The 23,163-nt window shown below is 34.1% G+C and overlaps 2 protein-coding genes across 2 annotated transcripts in view; one reads left to right on the top strand and one right to left on the bottom strand.

Moving 5' to 3' along the window:
* The window catches only part of LOC129792167 (alkaline phosphatase-like), a 531,254-nt gene that overhangs the window by 88,861 nt on the left and 419,230 nt on the right, over nt 1-23,163 (bottom strand). The window lies entirely within an intron of this gene.
* LOC129792812 (NPC intracellular cholesterol transporter 2-like) lies at nt 16,178-16,987 on the top strand. Its single transcript, XM_055832185.1, has 2 exons — nt 16,178-16,468; nt 16,564-16,987. The coding sequence occupies exons 1-2, from the start codon at nt 16,291-16,293 to the stop codon at nt 16,836-16,838; spliced, it is 453 nt and encodes a 150-aa protein (XP_055688160.1). The 5' UTR covers nt 16,178-16,290; the 3' UTR covers nt 16,839-16,987.

Genomic DNA, 23,163 nt, shown 5'->3' with positions numbered 1-23,163 from the left:
CGAAAGAAACCCGACGGTTAGGTGAAGATGGAAAATTGGGTAAGGTTTGCTGCCACATAAAGTAAATGATTCATGTCCATTTTCAATTTGTCCAAAAGAGTATTTTGTTTTAATTTTTAATATAAGACTTCGGTCACTTTTCAATGTTAGGGGAGTGATTGATTATCAATAATTGATCAATAGTTGACCAATCAGATTGATAAACAATTATCGCTCAATTCTAAATCAATCTGATTGATTATCAATAATTGATCAATAGTTGATCAATCAGATTGATAAACAATTATCGCTCAATTCTCAATCAATCATAACGATAATTAATTATTACATTGTTTTCCTAATAAAACAAAAAATATTTATTTCAATAACGTTTTTATTTTATTATTACACATCACCTTCGCAGTATTTTCTACTATTTCTTTCTACTTTTTCAGTTTTTTTTTCTTTCTTTTTTTTTGTTTTATTTTTCTTATTTATCGTTTTTTTCTTTTTTTTGTTTTTTCGTTTTGTTTTTTTGTTTTTTTTTTTAATTTACAGTAATATTCCGCATTTTTAAGTTGCGATTTTTCTGTTTCGCAGCATTTAAGGCAATTTGAATTCCATTTCGTAGCTTCTCCTCACTGAATATTCCGTGTTTAATGGTCAACGCACCTGAAAAATTAGTGGGGGGATTAGTGGGGAAATATGTATTAATAAAAATTGTTAGCTTAAGCCAAAAAAATGTACAAATTAGTGATTCTAAATCTAATATTATATTTTGTTTAATGTGAAAATTTGTGTTGCTTAAAAATTTGTTGCGTAATCCCCCCTTTTGAAAACTAATCCAAAAACTAATCCTGATGAACTAAACGACTAATCCTGGTCGTTTGATGATTCACGTGATCATTTAGTATTCTACTATAAAGTTCCAAGATGTGGGCCTTATTCATCAGCGACCAGATACCAAGAAACCCTTGAAATCTTTAAATTTTGTACTGAAATTTCAAGATTTCAAGGGTTTCTTGGTTGCTGAATAAGGCCCATTATAATCTCAGATATCTTGGATTCATGTGAAATTTCCAAGGCAGTTTTGAAGTCGCGTAAAAGCTTGATTTTTGAAAAAGGTGAAGATAAAGGAAAATCGCTATGGGAGACATAGAAAATGTGGTATTTTCATTAATTTCACAAGAAATAAGAGAACTATTGTGCATTTTGAATGAAAAGTAAGTATAATTATTAATTAATTCAGTTTTATTGTGTTTCTGTATATTTTTTTTTAAATCTTGGCTGCAGAATACTTACATTACATACTAATATCCATGTTATGATTTTCAAAGGTATTTTAGTATTAATGATAAACTCCTTGAATTTACTCAACATTAACCAACATGATGTATTTTACTATAAACGAAAACTTCAAGCAGGTATTCAATTTCACAGTGTATGATTTGGCTACCCAAGAAACTAAATGCTACGTATGTATAATTAATTAATTAAATCTAATGAATGGGAAAAAAGTATAGGAGTGAAGTAGGTATAGCTGTTTATTTTAACTCAATGAGAGAAGAATCACTTAAAAAAAAGATATTTTGCTTCTGGTTAGACAATTGTCCAGGACAAAACAAAAATACATGGCTTTTTTGAATCTATCAATGGCTTGTAAAAAACTAAATAAGTCACATATTTATTGAACAGGGTAGTTACACGATTAATGAAACTGACAAAGACCAAATTCTTCTCTTTTTCTAAGGTAAAGAGGACGTCGTGTACATTCAAAATGCGCCTCTTCTACAGTGGAGAACTGGCACTGCCAGCAAGATGCTTCTGCACCATTTCTTTTTTGTATCTGAGGAATTGTCATTAAAGTTTAACTCCCAATTACACTTGCATTTACTATGACAATAAGTCACCAAGTCAGACAATACATAGTTGATGGGATTGACCTATGTAAGTAGTTACGCATATTTTAGCTATATGCACTTATACAAACCAAGAATAGATATGAGACCGTGCAATTTTAGCACCAAAAAATGATGTGGTGGACTCAGTGAATTTTGAAATCCTTTAAAGTTCCCCTGGTGTGACCTATACGTACAGATCAGTTACTCAGCTACTCTTGAAAATTGGAGTCCCCATAATGCTCTTGAGAAACTTAGAGCCTCCAAGATTATGCAATGGTACGAAAAAGTACATCACCAAACTTGCATCACACTCAGGAACAGAAGGAATTTTGAATGGAGCTGGAAAATACATTAACGAGGAACTACCTTTAAAACTGAAGCGTGTTCAATTCCAAGTCCGTCTTGCTTTTTCGATCACGATCAACAAGTGTCAAGGACAGAATCTAAAAAGCCGCGGGGATCGACTTAAGGAACGACTGTTGAGAGTGAGCAGCCCCTGATCATCCAAGATGCCCAGCCAAGAACGTGGTGTATCCTTAGGCATTTCATGAATAATAAATCGAGAGCTACATTGTAAAAACGGCTTAGTCGGTTCGGAGCCCATACAAAGTTAGCTGGTTTTACAATGTAACCCTCGAAATAAGAAACAAATTTTATAAGAGAAACCAACTCAAACCCACTTTTCACAGAAATGACAGAGTTATAAAAACCTGTAAAAAATACTTTTTAGTTTCAAAATGTTTCAAGAGTGAAATTCACAAAACTAAATTAGCAGAATGCATATAACTAGACCCTGAAGCAACAACGAGCACACGGAGAAGTATAGTTAATTTCATTTTGATACTTTAAATCTCTATATACGTAAATTGTGGGTATACAAACTTCTTCGCGAAAGAACTATTTTTCTCGATTATTTCACTTATTTCTTGGGTCTTTTCGCTTTCTTGCAAATCGAGTATTCCCAGAATGTGAGGCAGCGAAAGAGCGTCATTGAAAGCAAAACAAAAAAGTTCATCCCACCACAAGATTTTCTACCTGAAGATGATGAAAAAATCCCATAAATGCGCGTTCTATGGAAATATTACATAGGAATTCCTCCTCGCGTCTTGCATAGCTTATACCTCTCATCTCTCTGCCGAAGCACTGCTTGGTACATGAGGTTTCTGGTGCATGTCTACCCATAGGTCTATGCTCACGGAGAACGCCGAAAGGGAATGCATGGATGTGTCTCTTCACGTGAGTAAAATATTCACTCAAAAGTTCCGTGTGCCCAGGAATGAAAAGATGCCATGCACAAAGACGAAGGAAGATTACGGCAGAATACTAAGAACAACAGCCCCCTCACCCTCTTGCTATGGTTTATGCATAATTCTATACAGTTTAACTATCTTATTTTGTCTTCCTGCATATTTGCAAATAACTTGACTACACAGTAGCTTCAGTGTGAGGGACCCCTTTGACATAGGGCTGCAAAGTTTGGTGAAAACTTTTCGAGGCCGAATATCTAGCATAGCTACCTATACACCGGAGTTTTCAACTTGCATCAATTCTTGTGAAAGTCTCTCATTCTCTCATAAGAATATTTTTTTTAGCTTACCTGACCTTCAGGCTATTGGAATACTTCTTCAAAATTATTTATAAAAAATTTTTTGATTGGATTTTTTAAAAATCCTCGAAAAATCAATAAGAAAAACCTCTGTTGTACCAATAATTTTGATAAATACTGTACAACACACATATTACGTTGAACAGTGGACTTTTAGGCGAATCTGGACAAAATCAAGCGCAAATCATGCTAAAATAATGTTCTCAGCTTTGAAAACTAAAGCAAAGTTCGGGAAAAGTCACCTGAAAATTGAATGAAAAATCTTTTAAAGTCCAATTTAATGAGTCAAAATAATCCCTCAACTTAGTAAGTATTTTCAGGTAAAATTTTGACTATTTTGCCGACGTGAAACACAAGAGGAGATGAAAGGAAAAGCCAAGCGGGAATTTGGGGTAGATAGAAGCTTGGGGGAAAGCCGAGACCACGGGAGGACATCATTAACAGCATGAGTTTCCCCTGGGTGGGAATTGGAGTTTTCTGTATGGCAGGAAAATCTGTGATTTTACATACAAAGCAAATGGACAAGAAAAAGGATTGTGTTCGTCCGAGCAATTGGGTTTTCTTCTCGTGTATTCCCATATATATTGTGTGCTCTCATGTGGCTTCTTGCGGGGTTGGAGGATTTAGGTTAGCAATGCCAGTGGAATACTAATTGGAGGGTGACGATGGAGCCGGGATAGTTCGTGTATGCCATGGATGGTACAAATAAATAACAAAAATTGCCAAAAATGAAGATGTCAGGACATTTTTCCAATCGTATTTCGCTAAACATACGGCAAGGACAGTTTTCTTTGTTTGTCCCTCTTGTGAGGGATACCTACCTCCAATAAATTACACAACACCGAATATTTTCAATCAATTGACTACTCCCTAGATCATAAGTAAACAAGGGGTTGTTCTAACTATGAATTTAGGGGATGAAAAAAATAAATTTCTTTTTCTTTTGAGCTTTCTTGTGTTGGAAGAAAAAAAAGCTTTTCCCTCTAGAATACTGATATGTACACATAAAGCTCAAAAAATCCTCTTTTAAATATATCGCATATACTTCGGTCGTATAGCTTTTAAACGTGATTTTACAGTCTTATATCACTTATCACGTATTCTGAAGCTTCATTGATTTTTTTTTAAGATAAAAAAAAGAAATTAAACAATTTATAAATCTTCCACAAAATTATTGATATGTCTTGTGTATTAAGATTAATTTTTAGGGGTAGCAAATTCTTGCCCAAACTCAAAGACAAAATAATGTCTTTTGAAAAAAAAATGTGCTAAAGAAGAAAAGTAAAAGAAGTTACGAGAGTTTGCGTCAACTACAAAATATGAGGGTGAAAATTTAATAACAGAGTAAAGGGAGATTTACTATTCCGGTATCGACTCAATGCGAAGCTACCCCCACAAAGTGAGCATAGTAAATTGCAATCTCCATCCATGGAGAGCGCCCATGAATAGGGTGTGTATTTGAGGAAATCAGCAATAATATTTTTTTGCATTCACCTCCCCCAATTTTCACACTTTCACGGTGAAACCTGTGTGCGCATTTTTTTCGGGTGGACGCGATGAGAAACTTTCCTCGATATATACTTTCTCAGGGAGAGAGGGGGTGACTGTGAGCCATCGACGCGGTTGAGTTTTATGAACGGTGCGATATATCAAGATTTATTTCACTCACATGCACTATGAGTTGTACATATGGAAGGACATAAATCATATGCTCGATTGCTCAGTGTGTTTCTTTCCTCCCGGCTAGTTGACGTGGCTGTAAGTCATTCTCGGGGGGTGAAAAGCTTTTAGGGGAGGGCTTGGGATAAAATAAATAAAGTATAAATTAATTATCCTTCTTCGCGTTTCATATTTATGTCTCAACTATACATAATTCCAACTTGTAAATGGATTTCTTCTACTCCAAGACGAATTATTAACTAGTATTTACATAAATACAATTTGAGTTTGTTTGGCATGAGGCTGTGTAGAAGAACATGTTATTCGTTGGGAGGAAAACAACAATATCATGCAACCTTAGAATTTTCCAACGAAACCTCCAACATATCAATTTTGCAGTGAAGCAGCAACATCCATCACTCAGACTCCCACTGAGGAATCACAATTGGTATAACCTGCACCCCTGCCAATCCCATAAAGTTCTTATTCACTTTTCATCTGTACAACACTTCACAAAAATACCATTGTCGATATTATTGAGATTTCCTGAAGATCTCTATCCTAGCATATCAAATTCTTCACCAGAATTCTTCATTGAATTCAAATTGATATTCACAGGTATTTAGAAAATTTTGAGATACTTTGGACTCAAGAAAACTTTCAAAGGGAAACAACTTCCAATTTATTTCTTTATAAATATCCACAATTGCTGAATGGATAGGTATCCAATCCATAGAATAGGAATATCGTGTTCCGAGAATTAAAATGGAAACATAAATTTTCTTCTAGAGCTGTTGCTTTATAATTAAAGCCATTCTTGGAAATAATCTGTTAACTAAAACTATCGTTAATTAATTTATATTGAGATACTTAAGAAAAATACTCAGGAAAATAGTATTCGATAAAGAAGAAGTTTTTTTAGTTGCAAAGGATCTTTTAGGATGTTTAAGGATCTTTGTTTAAAGAAAATACTAAATTAAAAAGACAAAAAAATATTAACAGACAGAAGAGTATTTTAATTTACATTTGACGACTTTACAAACCGCTTTCACATATTTTTCTATTTTTTGATATTTTCCCTGTCAATTTTGTCATCTAATTCAATGTATAAATTTTTGTGTTTTAGATACTTTCACTTTTATTAAGAAGTGGCTATCTGCGAAATTAGTCCCTAGCCCAGACTTCCCCAAAGAACATAACACTTTTCTTTTAAATTGTAGCCTTAAGGTCTGTGACTATATAGGGGAGACCGGGGTAAAAATAGTCATTTTGGAATTTTCAAATGCCAATTTCTCCCAAAATATAAATCGGAAAAATCGGAAAAAATTAGGGTGCAAAGCCCTACCAACCTATAATTTTTGACAGTAATTTGGAGGTTATCCGATCAGTACTTTAGGAGTTAAAAATGAAAATAGATTTTTGGCCCATTTCCCAAACTTTTGCGTATTGAGAAAAACGCGTTTTCCGAACATTTCCTTCAGCAGTTTTCCCATCTGATAATTTTTCTCACTAGCTGGATTAGTGCAGAAAATGTTGCCAAGGTGTATTTTTCAATAACTTTTAATGATTTTTCTCTACAATTTTTTGAATCAAAACATACCCCTTGGGGTAGATCTAGTCATCCCATGTAAATCATATGGGAGATCGAATTTTTTGGCATATTTTCTATTCATTTGTTGCAAAATGGCGTGTTTGAGAAAATCGCAAAATTCTCTGTTTTAGTGCGTATAAAAGTGAAATTCCTTGTCGCGGATCAAAAGGTGAGAAGTTTAGCTATCAACTACTATCAATCTCTCAGGTGGAAAATCATTGGAAATGCCGGAAAATTCGACCGACTTTATTTAGCCAACTGGTGACTATATTTACCCGCCGCGTTTAAAAAAAGTCAGAAGCGGAAGGGTTTAGGAAAAGCTCGAAAACTCATATTTCCCTTGGAGATAGAGAAAAATGGTCTGAGACAAAGTTGTAGGCCAGGAAATTTCCTATAAGAATGACCTATCGAGGAAATTTTCTTGCCCTTGGGGAATCCTGCAGATAAGGATTTACGCAAATTGACTATTTTTACCCCGGTCTCCCCTATGTATGTAGCATTTCCAATATTTTGACACGTCACGTGAATTTTGGAAAATGAGTATTATTTTTTACAATTATTTTTTTTTTCTTAGATTTTTGCTCCCTTTTAAATAGTGAAGTTTTGAGGTAACGAAAATTCCTACCTTTGTTTTCACAACTCTCGATGCTTTGTTGTTAAGAACGGCTGTCTGTTACATTTGTTTTGTTTTTCCACGAAGACGAAAGAATAACCGCCAAACAAAAGAAAAAATAACGACGACAAAATCCGAAGAAAATTCGAAGAGGAACAGGAAAAAAACAGTCGTGTTCATTATAAAATTTTAATTTATTATAAACTATTAAAATATATAACAGATTACATATAAAGACAAAGAAACTGGTATAAAAAATAATTTCTCAAAATTACATCTATTTGACTTTCATACTTTGCCTCAGTTACCCCTATTACTTTTGCCAAGGTCGCCAAAATTTATCAATGTCCGTGTCTATGTCGTTGTCCTCTACGTCTGCATCGTAGTCTTCGTCTGATACAGTATGCTCTTCAGACGCATCTTCTATTTCTACGTCGTCGTCATCTACAGGCTCCTGCTTTATATTTTGACGCTCAAGTTCGCGCTTCCGAGTTGCAGCCCACAACTCCTCAATAGACTTTGTAACTCCCTTAGCATAATCCATTATACGTAGGAATAAAGACGAATCTCGTGCGTCTAAAGCATACTTGATTAATTCAAGAGGCTTCTTGTCGATGTGTCCGTTGTACCAAAAGATGTCTTCGATGAATTCAAAGTTCATGACCTCAAATGATTGCCAGGCTTCTTGAGGAATCACATCGTCGTTGTCCTCAGAATCTTCTTCGTCTTCAAAATCAAAGTCGAGGGAATCGTCGTCGTCAAAATCAAAGTCGAAGGAATCGTCGTCGTCAAAATCAAAGTCGAAGGAATCGTCGTCGTCAAACTCATCATCGTCCGTAAAGTCCTCGATAAGATCGTCGGGGTAGACTACCAGCAAAGCATCCTTCTTAACTTCCTCAAAATCTTCGGTGGGAACTCGTCGTATGTAACACATGTTTGAAAACTTGAAGGAATCTCGTGTCAAAACAAAAAACTTTTTACGGCAAAAATTTTAACTTTTTCGTGTATAGGAGCACTTGTCTTTAGTTCTTTACTGCTCAGAGAACAAAAACTTATTGGATTGAAAGTCAAAATTTTCGATCTTTTATAGCAAGAATATGGTCAAGGGAGGAGCGAGCAAAAAGGATGTAGGTACGAGACTTAATGAGTGCAGCATAAGGCGTCAGGTAGCTCAGCCCTTGATCGGTATTGACCTGCTTCGGTAAGGACTGGCTGAAGTCATTAAAAACTTATCCTGCTAATGATTATCTCTAATAGTTATTATACGTACAAAAATTTCTGAAACCATCCTTAAAAATTTATAAGCTTTTGAAGACTCTTTAAGATTTCCAATATTTTCATAATACGATCTGTGGTTCTTACTTGAACGATTTTGTTCATTTTATGCTGGAATAATTGTTTCTGGAATATTCTAAAACTCTAATAAAATATTAGAATATCTAAGGACAAACCTTGGCATGAATGGGCACAGGGCACTATATTATGTATGTATATGTGCTACCATGAGGAGCCTCTGTGTCAAACATCGCGATCGGTCAAACGGTGTAGATTTGTATAGCCGAACACGACTGATTACCAACAAACAGACCTATCTTTATTATATAGATGATTAGAAAATTTATAATCAACGTTTTTAAAATGAATTTCTTGTCAATGGAAAGGCCAAAGGAATATGAGACCTCTGACATTTTATGTGCTTTTGGAAAACAAATCTGCAAAGCATATACAGGAGTAAAAGTCAATGGCGTGACCTTAAAAAAAAAGGTATTTTCTGTAGAAATTTCCCTCACACCTGAAGCATTCTTTGCGGTTCACAAAAAAAATGTTGAAAAAAGAGAATCAGATGTTTCCACTTGAAATGTGGGCGAAGAAAAGTCTTAAACTGTAACCTTGAGAAATAGCTTTGGGGGCAAACATTTGGTTGGTTGAAAATGAAACGCTACGTGCGCGGGGGTGTGGGGAAAGCCAAATTTAGAGCAGGAAATATTTCAATTTTCCCAACGCGGTAGCCTTATGGATGAGTTGAAAAATTATATATCAAATCGAAAGCTCACAGATGAGAGCAATGAGAGAGATTTCGGAAAAATTGAGAATTGTAGCGCGAACTCTGAGCTTTTGTACACGATTGCGGATATTTGCACATGGAATTCTTTCCGTCAAGAAGGGGAAGGTGAAATTGGGGATATTTTGGGTGTCATGGGTGCGCCATTTATTGTCCAAAGCGCATGCGGAATTACTCAAATCCCCTTTAATTTTTTTGCGCAATCTCTGGGAATTGGGTGAAAAATTTCCCCAGGAAAATCACAGACTTGGTCAGAGTTCCGCACTAACACCTTCAGTCACCAACAATTCACTGAAGCCAGAGGAGTCTTCTTGCATAGAATTTCAAGAGAGAACCTTCCCCGGAAAATCCTTTAAAATCGCCACAGGGTTGGTGGAGCTAACGTGGAATGGTTTTGTTTATATTTGGCAAGATTGACGCAGAAACTTACTATCGCAACAACTTTTCAAATATTTGTTGAATGTTGCTCCTGAGATATTTAAGGAGAGCAATTTTTGGCAAAACACCTTTGTTCGAGGAGAAAGAAAATGGTTTTTCTGGGGATTCTGCACCTTTCAACGTGGATGTGTAAAAATTCTGTTCAAACATTTCCTCATACTCCCAAAGGACGTTTTTTTTTTCGGGAAAACCCTTGCAAACATAATATATTGAGTAAATAATGTTTTCCCTGATGATGTGATCGTTCACATGGCATTTTAATATTGCGGCAATTATCGCATTTAGCCATCCACCATCTCCGTTCTTTCATTCCTTCATACATTGACTTCACTTCCTGCGAAGCCATTGTCAATTCAGTAGGGCACTGCAAACATTTACCTCCTCCATTCACACTAAATAATTTTTTTCTAAATATGCTTTTAATTCTCTTGATACCAAATGCAGTGAAAAGAATTTTTTTTCATTGATAATTCTTTTACATTAATCGTTTATTCTTTAGGACTTTTCAATTATGGAATTTTTGTTTCCAAATTGACTCAAAAAACCCTCTTTAAACCCATATATTCGAATGAATAATCTAACATACATTTCTCATCATTTTCCTAGAAAGTCATTAAGACTTTCTATACGTCCTAATCAGGTTCTGAGCTTTCATAATTTTTTTCTCCCAATTTTTTTGCACAATGTCTTCATATTGACAGTAATGATTAAACACTTCTTAGTGCTAATATACATGAAAGACGTTGACATTTTTTTTTTTTTCAAATTTACGACGTTTTCCATGAATTTATATTTAACAACTTATTCGTCGGGGAAATTTTTAGCTTTCCCAGAACATCTTAAGAAAATTACCAAGGTCTTGTGTCTCTAATAAATGCTTTGTAATAATTTAGTAACTTTGAAGTGTTTCAATATTAGAAACTTGCATCATATATTGTTCATAACCTACTTTCCGCAGCAAATGTTTTAAGTAATAGGGACTTAGCATACCAATATTATATGGGTGATACTCACAACTAAGTTCGTTTTAGTTTGTTTCTTAAACCAAGGTTTGATTCTTAAATCAGAATAAACCTTTTAGATACTGTAAGGAATCCAGCGGGCCTAATATGGTAAACGATGATTGTTTAAAACATCTCTTTTTTTATTTTAAAAATGTTATTAATATTTTTAATTAGGAAAGATTTCAAGAAAATTTTCTTCTCTTCAACTTTTCCCCACAGATGAATTTCCTCTATTTAACATCTTTGATCTTACTTAAAATAATTTCTTATAGATCTTAAGCTAATGTGGCTTAGTCCTGAGACTTATTTAAAAAATTAGCGGAAGCTTTGCAATGCCCACGAGTCATTTTTACCATGAATTTTTCAATATTTCATTAACAATTTATTTTAAATTTCAAATTAATTTTAGAATAATTTATCTGGAGAAATATCAAACAAGATTTCAAGTAGAATTATCTCTAAAACTCCAGCTGTTACTCATGATAAACACAGAAAAGCAGGTGCTATAATAGCTGGTTGATACCAGTACCAACTTTCAATGGTGAATTAAAGATAGAAATCTCTCTTAAGCAATAATTTGCTATAACATCTGGCTCTCTCGGCTGTATTTTTAATGACCGCACTACATCTCAGTGGCAATTTTGACTACCCACTAAATTGTAGTTTTAAGAGGGAACTTTCCAAAGTCCAAACCTACTCCATTTAGTGCCAAAAGAGCTTGTGCTAAAATTGATTATGGAAACAGCAAAGTGGGAAATTTGTTTCGTACAAGAAGACTTTTGCTTGTTTGCCAACGAACAAAGATGACACAAAAGGCTATCTTTTCGATGAAATAAAAATAAATTTTCACCAGCACCTTTGTGATGCCCTTCAACTGCTTCCCACACTCCCTCCGGTGGTGAAATGATTAATTTTTATTACCAACCTGTTGAGGTGGTTGGTGTATATTAAAATGGCGAAAAAAAAGAGGATGACGAGGAAAGTTAGTTGCCAGCTTCCCGAAGGCTCTTTTTTTATAGCTCCTCACTGGAAGATTATTTTAGAGCTAATTCAATGTATTTTCAAAACCAAATCTGGACTTTTTAGAGAACTTAAATGTTTTTTTTTGGAAGACGTTGGAAAAAATCAGCCCTAGAGTGAAAATCAGATTTACTTTAAAGATTTCGCCTAACTGCGAGGCTTCATCAGGTACTTTAGATGATCTATGGGAATAAAAAAGCTCATGTTAAGATAAAAGTTTTATATAAAAAATCCGTTTTTCATTCTCAAAGTATTTCTTTATTTGAATTTTCATGTATTAGAAACACTTTCCTCACAACTTTAGATGAATTTTTCTTCTAATCAACTACTTCAAAATCCAAATTAAATGCTCTTAAGTTCATCTTCTTGTGTGAGAATTATTTCATCAAATGGAGCTTTTCACTTATATATTTTTTTCTAAACATTGCCCCCAATGCAAAACAAACATAATATGCAAGAAAATTTGGCAAACTAGAGCGAATTTTGCCAATTTCCCGCAACAATTGGCAAATTTCCTTACACTATTTGGCGTTGCAGATGGTGAAAACATGAAAGTTTTTAATGAAAATTTATGCCCATATGTTTTCCCTGTGAAAATGGAGATATCCCTAAATAAAAATTTAGTCGACAAGAACTACATTGTGAAATTGCATAAGTTGAGAATTTAATGAAGCATTAGCGTGCAGAGAGATGAATTTACAGTGAAAGAGAATGCGCTAAAGTTTACAAATAACCTGGCGGCCCCATCTAAGAGGAATTTCATTAAATGTATGTTTATCTTCACAACCAAAGTGTAACTGTTTGTATTACATGAATTAAATGAAACTTATAGTACCTACTTTATATAAATAAATATATGGTGTGACGTACGAAAAAGGATAATAAATAAAAATCAATTACTTTCCTTTTAAACATGGAAAACAAATATAAGCAATTTATAATGTAGCGAAGATAGCAAGAAGTTAAATGTTTACAAATATAACTTCTTCAAACTTATCTTCAAATATTTTTATTTGTATTTTGAAACAACAAAAAAAACTTTTATGCAAAATTCAATATTTTTCCTCCAGGAGCTCCTTAAAGCTCTTTTAAATTCTGTGAGCTTTTTCTCTTGAAAATGTAAATGTGTGTGTGTATGGGAGGGAAAAAGGCAAAAATGCTCAATATGGAAGGTTATTAATTTAGAAGCCTTTCTTAAGTTTTCACGTTAATGAAGCTATTCATTTTGAGTTGAAATTTCACCCATCATGAGGAGAATACTAATTCTTTTTCGCGGAAAGAGCGAAATGCTAAAGATTCGCGCGCCTGAATGTAAATTTACGCTTCCGTCCATATCATAATCATTACACCCTCGTCCCATTTTTTTCGACCCCTCCATTCTACTATAGGTATATACTACACATTTTCCAAGTGGATAAATGGTTTATTTTATAGCACCCGATAAAATTCATAGCTTTAATTTATCGTTTGTTGTCAAGTAGGGGAAATTTTGAGTGAATTTTGCGGTATGTTTTTAATTTTGCTATTTAAATTATTTAATACGTTATGTTTAGTTATGAATAAAGCTCGTGTAATTTGCTAATGGCAGATTGGGGTGAAATAGGTCCCGGTAAAGGTGCAGAAATTGTTTAAAAATATTTCATTTGGAAGACAGAGAAATTGTTTTATAAAAATTGATTCCTTCTACTCCTGTGTCCTTTAGAAATAGGAGCTCATTATTATTTAGAGAAGAATCTCCTTAACATCTATTTTATGATTAAGGAGGCAGGTAGTTCATTAAATAAAACAATTACTAGGTCTGTGTAAAAAAAATCAATTAACTTAATGACCTCATTATAAATAGCATTAAAAATATTTTTATCATTTTCAAAAGAATTTTTAAATAAATTAATTAATAAAAATTTGCATCCATTGTGTTTTGTTGATAAATTCACTTAACTTTTACCTAATTTTCTTTATTTACATTAACTTTTTTCACTTCGTCTACCTTCGGTTTCACTTCGTTTTCAACATAAACAGCTTCTTTTTCCAATTTCGGGGGTCTGTGTGTCAAGATGCTATAAAAGTACTAAAAAGAAATTTTTGCTGGAATGCCAAATCTTACAAAATCCCTTGTAAGACGAAATAGATAGAAAAGAAAATATTTTTGCCAGAATTAGCTCCATAGTTGTGCTTTTCTTTATCATTTCTCATGCATTTTATTGATTAAAAATTGTGCATCTGTAGCATTAGGGAGACCTAAGAAAGAAAGGCTAATTCTTAAATGAAAATTCTAAAAAAGTAGTGTGATTAAAGCATTTCAAAATGTCGTTAATTGCATGAAATTAAATATAAAAAAATTTGGATTAGGCTGTTTGATTGCTGCATAAGTGTAAAGATTATAAATGTTTCATTAAATTATATTTATTTTATTAATACCTACATACGAAATTTTCACAATAATAAAGCATTAAATTTTCCTAATATTCCAGAATTTATTATCAACAGCTTTAGATTTAGCATATATTCAGCATAAGCTATCAAATATATTTGGTGGAGGTGCTGTGTATATTTTCATGGAATGAGAAATTTGATAGTATGAAGGAATTATTTGGTGTGCAACGTAATCATCAAAGTATTTAATGCTAAGCAATGTAGTCAAAGAGAATGCCAAAAGTGGTTTGATACACCCAACAGTTTGCATATGAGTTGGCCTACAGCAGAAAAGTGATTAAGGGAATGCAATGGGAATATCAATAAATGTTTGTACAGTCTCCATGATCAACATAATTCTCAACATAAACCCCCAAGATTATTTTCAATTCATTTCCATCCAACATCTGAATCTACTGTGTGGGTTTTTGGTTTTGCTACATATTTTATGTGCCTAAAAAGGGAGGTGGGGGTGGTGGGAAAATATTCTAAATTCCTCAGAAATGTCATATGAGTGGAGTATTTTCCCTTGTAACCGGTCACCCTGTAGGTGTATGCCCATTGAAGGGGGTTGTTGTGTTGTGTATATATCTTTTAACATGTCCAGCCCTCAATATATCAAAATATTCTCTCCATCGAATTCATCCAAGGGCCACACCATCGTACAAAAGCATCAAAATAGCAACATTAATATGGACAGATGAGATTTGGAGTAACATTCTACGAAATAAATGAATTTATTATATACACAGAATTGAGCCACACACAGAGGGCAAAAGTACATAAAGGAAAAGAGGAGAAACCTCAATTTATAATGATTTGTGACATCTCTGTGATGGACCCAAAAATGGAATTAGAACGAAAGCTTTTGGTATTCACAACTGTAAGCACTGCCTCAAATCCTCTGGAGCTTAAAAGGGAGAGTCGATACCAAAATAATATTGAATTTTGTTAGGAGAAGAAATTTGGGGATTAAGTGAATTAATTTGTGAAAATGTCTCAAGTGATTTTAAATGTCATGGCAGGCATGCTATTGAATTCAGTGTCCTCATCAAATTAATAGTTTGATTTTCTTGCCTTCTTTTGTCTTTAAAAACTTGAATAAATTAAAATAGTTTTGGATTCATTTTTTAATGAGTTTTTTTTAAATTATCTTTGTATTTGATTAGATGTAAAGTTCATGCTGTTTTTTTTACCTGAAGAAAAGATTGAGAATTTCCCGAAGAAGTCGGGAAAGTGTCTTCGAATTGACTCTTAAAACTTGTCTTTTGATAATGTAAAAGGTCAAGAAAATTTCAGAGGTAGACAATTTCTTTAATTCGTGTCTTTTAAATCAATAAATTATCATTTGTGTAGGATTCTGATGGAAAGAAGCGTTTTCTCATGATTTTTCTCTCAATATTTTCTTCTCTTTTGTGAATTTAATACATTTTGTATTTGAAAGAATTTTCCGCGCCAAAATACTTCATTTTCCCCACATTTCCATATTCACCACTCCATTTCCCCATTATGATTTCTCTCACAGAAAATACGCGCCAATTTAAATTATAATAATTTTCCCGAACAAATATAAAGTAAACATTTTTATTTTTAATATTTGAGACAGATTCCTAAGCTTCAGAAAATAAGTTATGATGACAGATTTGAGCACCAATGCATGTCAAAGCATTCGACGAACAATAACCTCCACGTCAAGTTTATGCATTCCAACGTCTTATCAGCAGTATGACCATTTAATTTACGACGTATTTTACATAATCTCGCACACCTGTGAGTCTGGAATCTTTATCAAAAAAATGTCCAAAGCCTAGAATGGTGTGAGAGGATTGAAGTAGCGCGATACGAACAAACCATTTCTCCATAATCTCAGCTATAAAAAGTCAGTAGCCATGAGAATTTCAGTCACTCTAGTTTGTGTCTTTTCCACACAGCCATTGCCATAATTCCTTGTCATTATTTAATTGCAAAAATATCAGTGGAAGACATCCTTTTTGTAAAAAAAAAAATGTTTCGCATCATTATTCTCGCAACGGTGATTCCTGCCATCTTTTCCACACAAGGCATTGAGCGGTGCAATGCAGGTAATGAAATGCCAACACAAACCACGGTGATTGGTTGCAGCAGCACCCCGTGTGAGGTTCGACTCGGGGAAAGTGCTCGAATGGAAATAATTTTCACAGCTCGTAAGTATTTTCCAAAATGATTTATTATCATGCCATATCGTGCACACTGTGGCGAAATCTTTGGCACCGTTTTCTTTTGCTTTTTTTTTTCGCAGCGCGAAATATGGAAGTCCTCACACCTGTGACCACGGCATTTTTGCTCGGTATCGCCATCCCATATGAATTGCCATTGGAAATACAGCGGGGATGTGATCACATTGTTGGTGCCACGTGCCCAATAGCAGCTGGGACGACTGTTACGTACATTTTTGAATTTCCCGTAAATGAAAATTATCCTCAAGTGCGTAATTTACCCGTGGAAGTGGCTCTGCATGATCAACAAGGTGTCTTCAGTTGTGCCCGCGTGAGGATTGCAACTGTACGTGGATAGAAGGATATTACGCTTTGACTTCTTCGCCAATTGTTATACTTTCCCTTTAATTTAATTCCACTCAATGTACCACTGATTGGTGCTTATCATTAATTTCTTATCACGCCAAAACCAATGACTTCAATAAATTCTTATCAAAAACCACTTAAGTCCACTTCTTCTTGTCATCCAGGTGTTACATTTGGTCAGAAAAATTTGAAGATTTTTTTTTGTTTCTTTTTGGAAAAGTTAAAAGCTTTGTTAAGGCTGTATTTGTTTTCAAAAGCTTGCGTCTTAGCTCAACTTTCTTACTAGAATTGAGCCTCAAAATGAACTTGATGTTGTCAGGTGAAGAAGTTGGAAAAACTGGATGAAATAAGAGAATCTTTAAGTCCAAAAGAAATCAAAAAAAAAATTAAAATCTAAACGACTAGAATCTGAACAAATCTTCTCAAAATTTTGCAAAGAAAATATTCAAAATCTTTGTTAATAAATCCACAAAATTCCGCGGCAAAGGATAAAAGAGATATAAAAAAATAGATAGGTATCCAATAAAATATTTTCCGGAATTATTTTTAAAAACGTACGAACGTAGAATTATTTAATAAAAGGGGATTAATTGTCTCGAAATTTTGGAAACTCTACTACAGGAACAAAATGGCCAAAATGTGAGAATTTCAAATAATTTTTTTGACCACAAAAATTAATTTTCCAAATTGAAAATATTGAATTCTTATCAGTATTTGGCCATTTAACGAAGGTGCAAGCTAATGTCTAATTTTTTGTTTCAAAATTGGCTCTAAAACCGCTCTTGAAAGTCTCAGAGTTTCCAAAATTTCGAGACCATCTCTTACTTAGTTTGAGATTCTTTAAATCCAAAAGTAAACAAAAAGAAGAATTTAAAATATAAAAACTCTTGAATCTACATTCTCATAATTAAAAAAAAAACAAAATAAAAATCCTGCCTAATAAATACAAAAAGTCCGTGGCAATGAATAAAAGAGTTAAAGAGATTTGAAAGAAAGAGAAAATAAATAGATATCCATTAAAAGATTTTCCAGAATTTTTGAAATAATAATTCATTATTAATTCATTATTAATTAAATAATAATTATTTAATAGTTTAAAATTCTTTAAATTCAAAAGAAATCAAAAAGAAGAATTTAAAATCAAAAATTAAATCTTGAATCTCAACACTCTCATAATTTTGCAAACAAAAATATTGAAAATCATATTTAATAAATACATAAAAATCCACGACAACAGATAGAGATAAACGAGTTAAAGAGAATGATATAAAAGAACGAGGAAATAAAGAGATATCCAATAAACTGTTTTCGAGAATTATTTAATAAGACGTATAAGAAAGCTTTCAACTCCTAGTAAAATAAAAGACTTATTAGTCCTCAAGTTGGATAGCTAAACATTGTCACAGCAATATAGGGATAATATTCAGTGCAAAATCCCGTAAAGATTGTTCGTTATTTGTACCATCTTGCATTATGTATGAATGAATGTATAAAGACACTACAATATTTCTCAGTATGGTTGTAAAAATTCATGTGGATCGATAGGGTTGGTCACATATTCTGGGATTTTAGCGCCCCCCACGTAGTGTAATTTGAAGAAAGTGGTCAAACATGGGATCGAGGGTATGTGTCGTGTCCATTATGGAAGGGTTTACTCGATTTGAGGACTACCAGTGACCCCAAATGACCCATCTAGGCATTTCGATAGAGAGTGCTAAAATACATTTGCCCAATGATATGTCACCTAGAAAACGCAATAAAGGGTCTCTTAAGCGACACTCAACATGGGTACGAGGGGTAAGTGTACACGTTATATTAATAAAACTCATTTTATTTCCGCAAAATGTTTAAAAGCAGAAACATGTACAGCTTCACCTGCAGCGGTAACGACGACTACCAAACACACGGCGCACCACCCCTCTTGTACCCACATGGTAAAGATTTTCCTTGAATTCTCATGAGTTTTCCAACCATATATAGTTGGCAGCAGCAGCAGCAGCATAGGGGCAAAGTGGGACGTCGGACGGTGGACGGAAGTTATATAGTGGGTGGTTTGTGTGGGTGTTGGGCGACGTTTTGGATACTGTGTGAGTGGGTGGGAGATTTGGTATACCAAGTCGGTGTCACATAGTCATAAAATTATTTAAGAGCAATATGCGTTGACAAATGTCTTAAGTATGTGAATACTACACATCGCCATCTTTCGATCCCGCACCAGAGCTTTCGGGGGAGGAATCTGCATACTTTTATGTGGTAAATACTGACGGAAATTTTAATGTTTTGATGATTTAGGATAAATCCTTCCGAATTGCGTCAGCCAAGGGACGGTAGGTCAACCCAAACACATCCTTTCAATTTTAGGGGCCAGAGCTTTCGACGCTACTGTGCGTCTTCCTCAGTGGTCAATTGTGTCTTTGTTTGGGAATCGTCAAACGTCTGAAATGAGTGATCTTGCTGATTTTCATGTAGGGGGATTCTCTTTTTTCTTTGATTTTCTTTCACTGTACTGTAACTGACTTTTCTTGGCAATTGTCTGAGGCATAACTCAGTTATGCCTCAGACAATTGCCAAGAAAAGTCAGTTACAGTACAGTGAAAGAAAATCAAAGAAAAAAGAGAATCCCCCTACATGAAAATCAGCAAGATCACTCATTTCAGACGTTTGACGATTCCCAAACAAAGACACAATTGACCACTGAGGAAGACGCACAGTAGCGTCGAAAGCTCTGGCCCCTAAAATTGAAAGGATGTGTTTGGGTTGACCTACCGTCCCTTGGCTGACGCAATTCGGAAGGATTTATCCTAAATCATCAAAACTTTATGTGGTAAACTCCAAAATGAAGACAGTTTCTCGCGATGGATTTGCACAACGTGACTCGCAAAATTGGCGGCAACCGCAGAGAATTCTGGCATTCAGCATGTGTCGCAAGCACATTAATTGAAATGAATCTCTTTGTGGGGGAGAATGCCGAATGGGTGGTGCGGAGGTGGATGTGTGAAATAAATGAATTTTCACCCCTTTTCTCGACTCCACATACGGTAGCAGCGCCCCTTTGCGAAATGATTCAACAATTATATGAGACATTTTCCTGTGATGAAATGGGTAATTTACAGTCGAAAAGGTATTCCATTTTGCGTGTGGGCGGGAATCTTCTATACCATCTAATTTGCGACAGGTGAATTACCCGGAAAATCAATTATGTAATTGTTATGCTTTATGTTGTATAGAAATTACAAAAGTTGTATATTTTCTTAACCTTCAAAGTCTGCCTCCTCCGCAGTTATTTACTCTTTTGTGGTTTATTTTAAACATTTCACAGGTAGATAGATAGATAGATAAGAAAATGCCAAAGGAACATCCTGTAGAGATAAGATAGATATTTTAGCGATTATGGGAGGAAATGTTGAGCTTTCCGTGGCACATTGCAGGGGATACGGAAAAGTGCCATATCGGCTCTACGCCCCAAAGGCACAGCCATCAGAGTTGAATCCAAACTTGCCAACATGAGACACATCTTGTACGCCCAAAAACACCCCATTTATTTTAATTGCCTCTCAAAGCTGCATTATGCACATTAATGGCAAACAAGATCATTAACACTTAACTGACAAAACAACTCAAGTTGCAATTGCACCAGTGTGAATTGAACCATGTTCTATTTAAATGGGAAAATGGTAATTTTGATAAGGAGAACAAAAGCAACAGCTATTAAAATGGAACAGTGTTTGTATTACTTTTGGGGGTGAAATTGATGGAAAACTACTCCGTATGAGAAAATAGTTGGTATTTCTATTACATTTTCTCCGCAATTTTCTCTCATTTCCCTTTTCAATATATATGTATGTTTTAAACCTCAAGTCCCTTTTCACAGAGGAAGGATTTTGCAAATCCACACAAAATTCTCCTCGGTAGACAATAGGAAAGTACGCATAATGAAGCAAATAGACGAACAGGAAATACATGAATCGCATCATCATGTTCTACTTCCTTCATTTAAAATTATCCTTTGTTTTTTTCATTATACATATTTTTTTTAAACATTTCCTCGTCATTGTTTTTTTTATCTTGACGTGTATTCATAACGTGTTCAAGTTAAGAAAATCGCGAGAGAGATAAAAGACAAGCGAAAATATTTTATAATACATCCCCCAGTGTTTGTGAGAAACAATGCAAAGCAATTTAATTATTTAAGATGCTCCAAGGATGGAGAATACATGTTATGTGCAATATTAATAATAACAACAAAAAAACACACAAAAGCAATACAATAAAAAGATTCTCTTGTCTTTCCCTTCGTTCCCTTCTTTTTTTTTTGAATGAAAAAAAAAAAAGAAAAAAATACAACAAAGAGAATTTTAACATAATTGTATTTAAATAATCATCAGAATGGAGAAAATCTTGGGCAAAATGGCGATGACGATGAGATGTTTATAATGCGAAAAAAAATTCCACTCTCAAAAGTTGTAATGAGCATCCTAAAAAATGTAACTTCCTCAAGTATCAAAATATGTATCTATTATATACATTGATCCTTCAGTGTTTTACGGCAATTTTTGTTCTCTTTTGCCTCTCCGCACTGTGCGTGCAGATGTTTTAATGTTGCCGATAAAAAAGGTATTGAGATAATGGTTGTATTGTGTTGAACTTCATGTGGTGGGACAAAAGAAAAGAGAGAAAGGATAAAGGTGTACGCGCGAGGTTTGGTGGAAGAGTAAAAGGCGGGAAATTACAAATTCAGTGTCTTCCGGGGAAAAGAAAGTTCGTGATAATAAGTCAAAAGCATCATTGAAGATGTTGAGGCTGAAAAAAAACCGGCAAAGAATGTTGAAGAAACTGATAAAATTACATCAATCAATCAATCATTCAAATCTGTCAGCACAGTCAATTTGCTCCAGACTTTACAGTACACACACACCCTATAACACCCCCATCTACCATTTAGCGGAATCATCCTACCTCCATAGATACAGAGGCTTTCCCAGCAGAGTTATTATACAGCTCTTCTCTATTTCGGGTACCATTAAAGCTTAACCATACTTCAGCGTCAAAAGACGCTGTTCGTTGTTTTTTCTCACTTGCTCCTTGTCAAATTGTATCGCGCTGTCACTGTCACACAAGAAAGGCGGTTATATAACATAGAAACCGCGTTTCTTGTTTGACAGTGACAGCGCAATACAATTTGACAAAGAGCAAGTGAGAAAAAACAACGAACAGCGTCTTTTGACGCTGTTGCTTGGTTAGGCCTTTATGGAATATCTTTTAAAGAGCCTTCAGTTTTTTCAGATAAAGTTTCAATTTGATTGAAATATAAAGAAGATACACTGAAAAAAAAATACTAAAGCTCATCTCCAAATTGGCAGTTTTGATGGGCTGTTCAATTTTGAATCCTTACCCTTATGGCAGTTGGTGTCAAATAAGAAAATACGTGATTTAGAAAAATAGTGAACAGCTATGAATGTTTAAGGATAACTAATGTTTCGATAACTAATTAGGTAAACAACTAAGGAAAAGCGAAAGAAAATAATTACGAGAGGTAGAGATGAGCAGGGCTTCATGACATAGAACTGTCTTCTACACAACATCGTGTGAGAAGTGAGAAGAAATATAAAAATAATTTTTAAAAAATATTAGAGGATTAAAATGTGGAAAATATAAAGCCAAAAACATAGTGAAAAACCGTAAAAAATTCAGAATTTTCCTAAAACTGACGAGAGGTATAAACAGAAGAGTGTCAGGGCTAGGTTCTTCTTGGAGCATGAACTAACTAAAGAGTTAGTGAATCAATCTAAAAGATTCTTTACAGTTTTTACCAGAGCCAGGGTCAGAGCTTTCGATGCTTTAGTGCATATTCTTTACTGGCTGAATTTTTAAACTACAATTATTTCTTATTTTTCTATTTTTCTAAATTATTTCATCGTTTCCTTGGCTGATGTTCAGAAGAACGTAATTTTACACTTTTTTGTTTTAGGAAAATTTTAAGTTTTAAGTTTTAAGTTTTCCCCCTTTTTAGGTGTGATTTTTTAGTTTAATATTCACATTTTAGTCCTTTGGAAATTATTCTACTTATGCATTATGCTTAAATGGAGTCAAAGCTCATTAAATTTTAAAGCTTTTGCCGATATCTAATAATGTTCCTTTCGTCGTTACGAATTTGTCATTAAGCTTTACATTTTTTTTTGAGTTTACTGAAAATTAATAAAGTATTACAGTACCTATTCAATTTACACCTGCATATGGTTATGCTTACGTTCATTACGTACATACTTCTCCTACACTTCCTTCCCTAAATGAACAATGGGCATAAAAGAGTTAAGCGA

This window comes from Lutzomyia longipalpis, chromosome 1 (genome assembly GCF_024334085.1).
Source record: "Lutzomyia longipalpis isolate SR_M1_2022 chromosome 1, ASM2433408v1".
Classification (NCBI taxonomy): Eukaryota; Metazoa; Arthropoda; class Insecta; order Diptera; family Psychodidae; genus Lutzomyia; species Lutzomyia longipalpis.
Note: the sequence above shows the minus strand (reverse complement) of the source record. Positions and strands in the feature narration are given on the sequence as shown.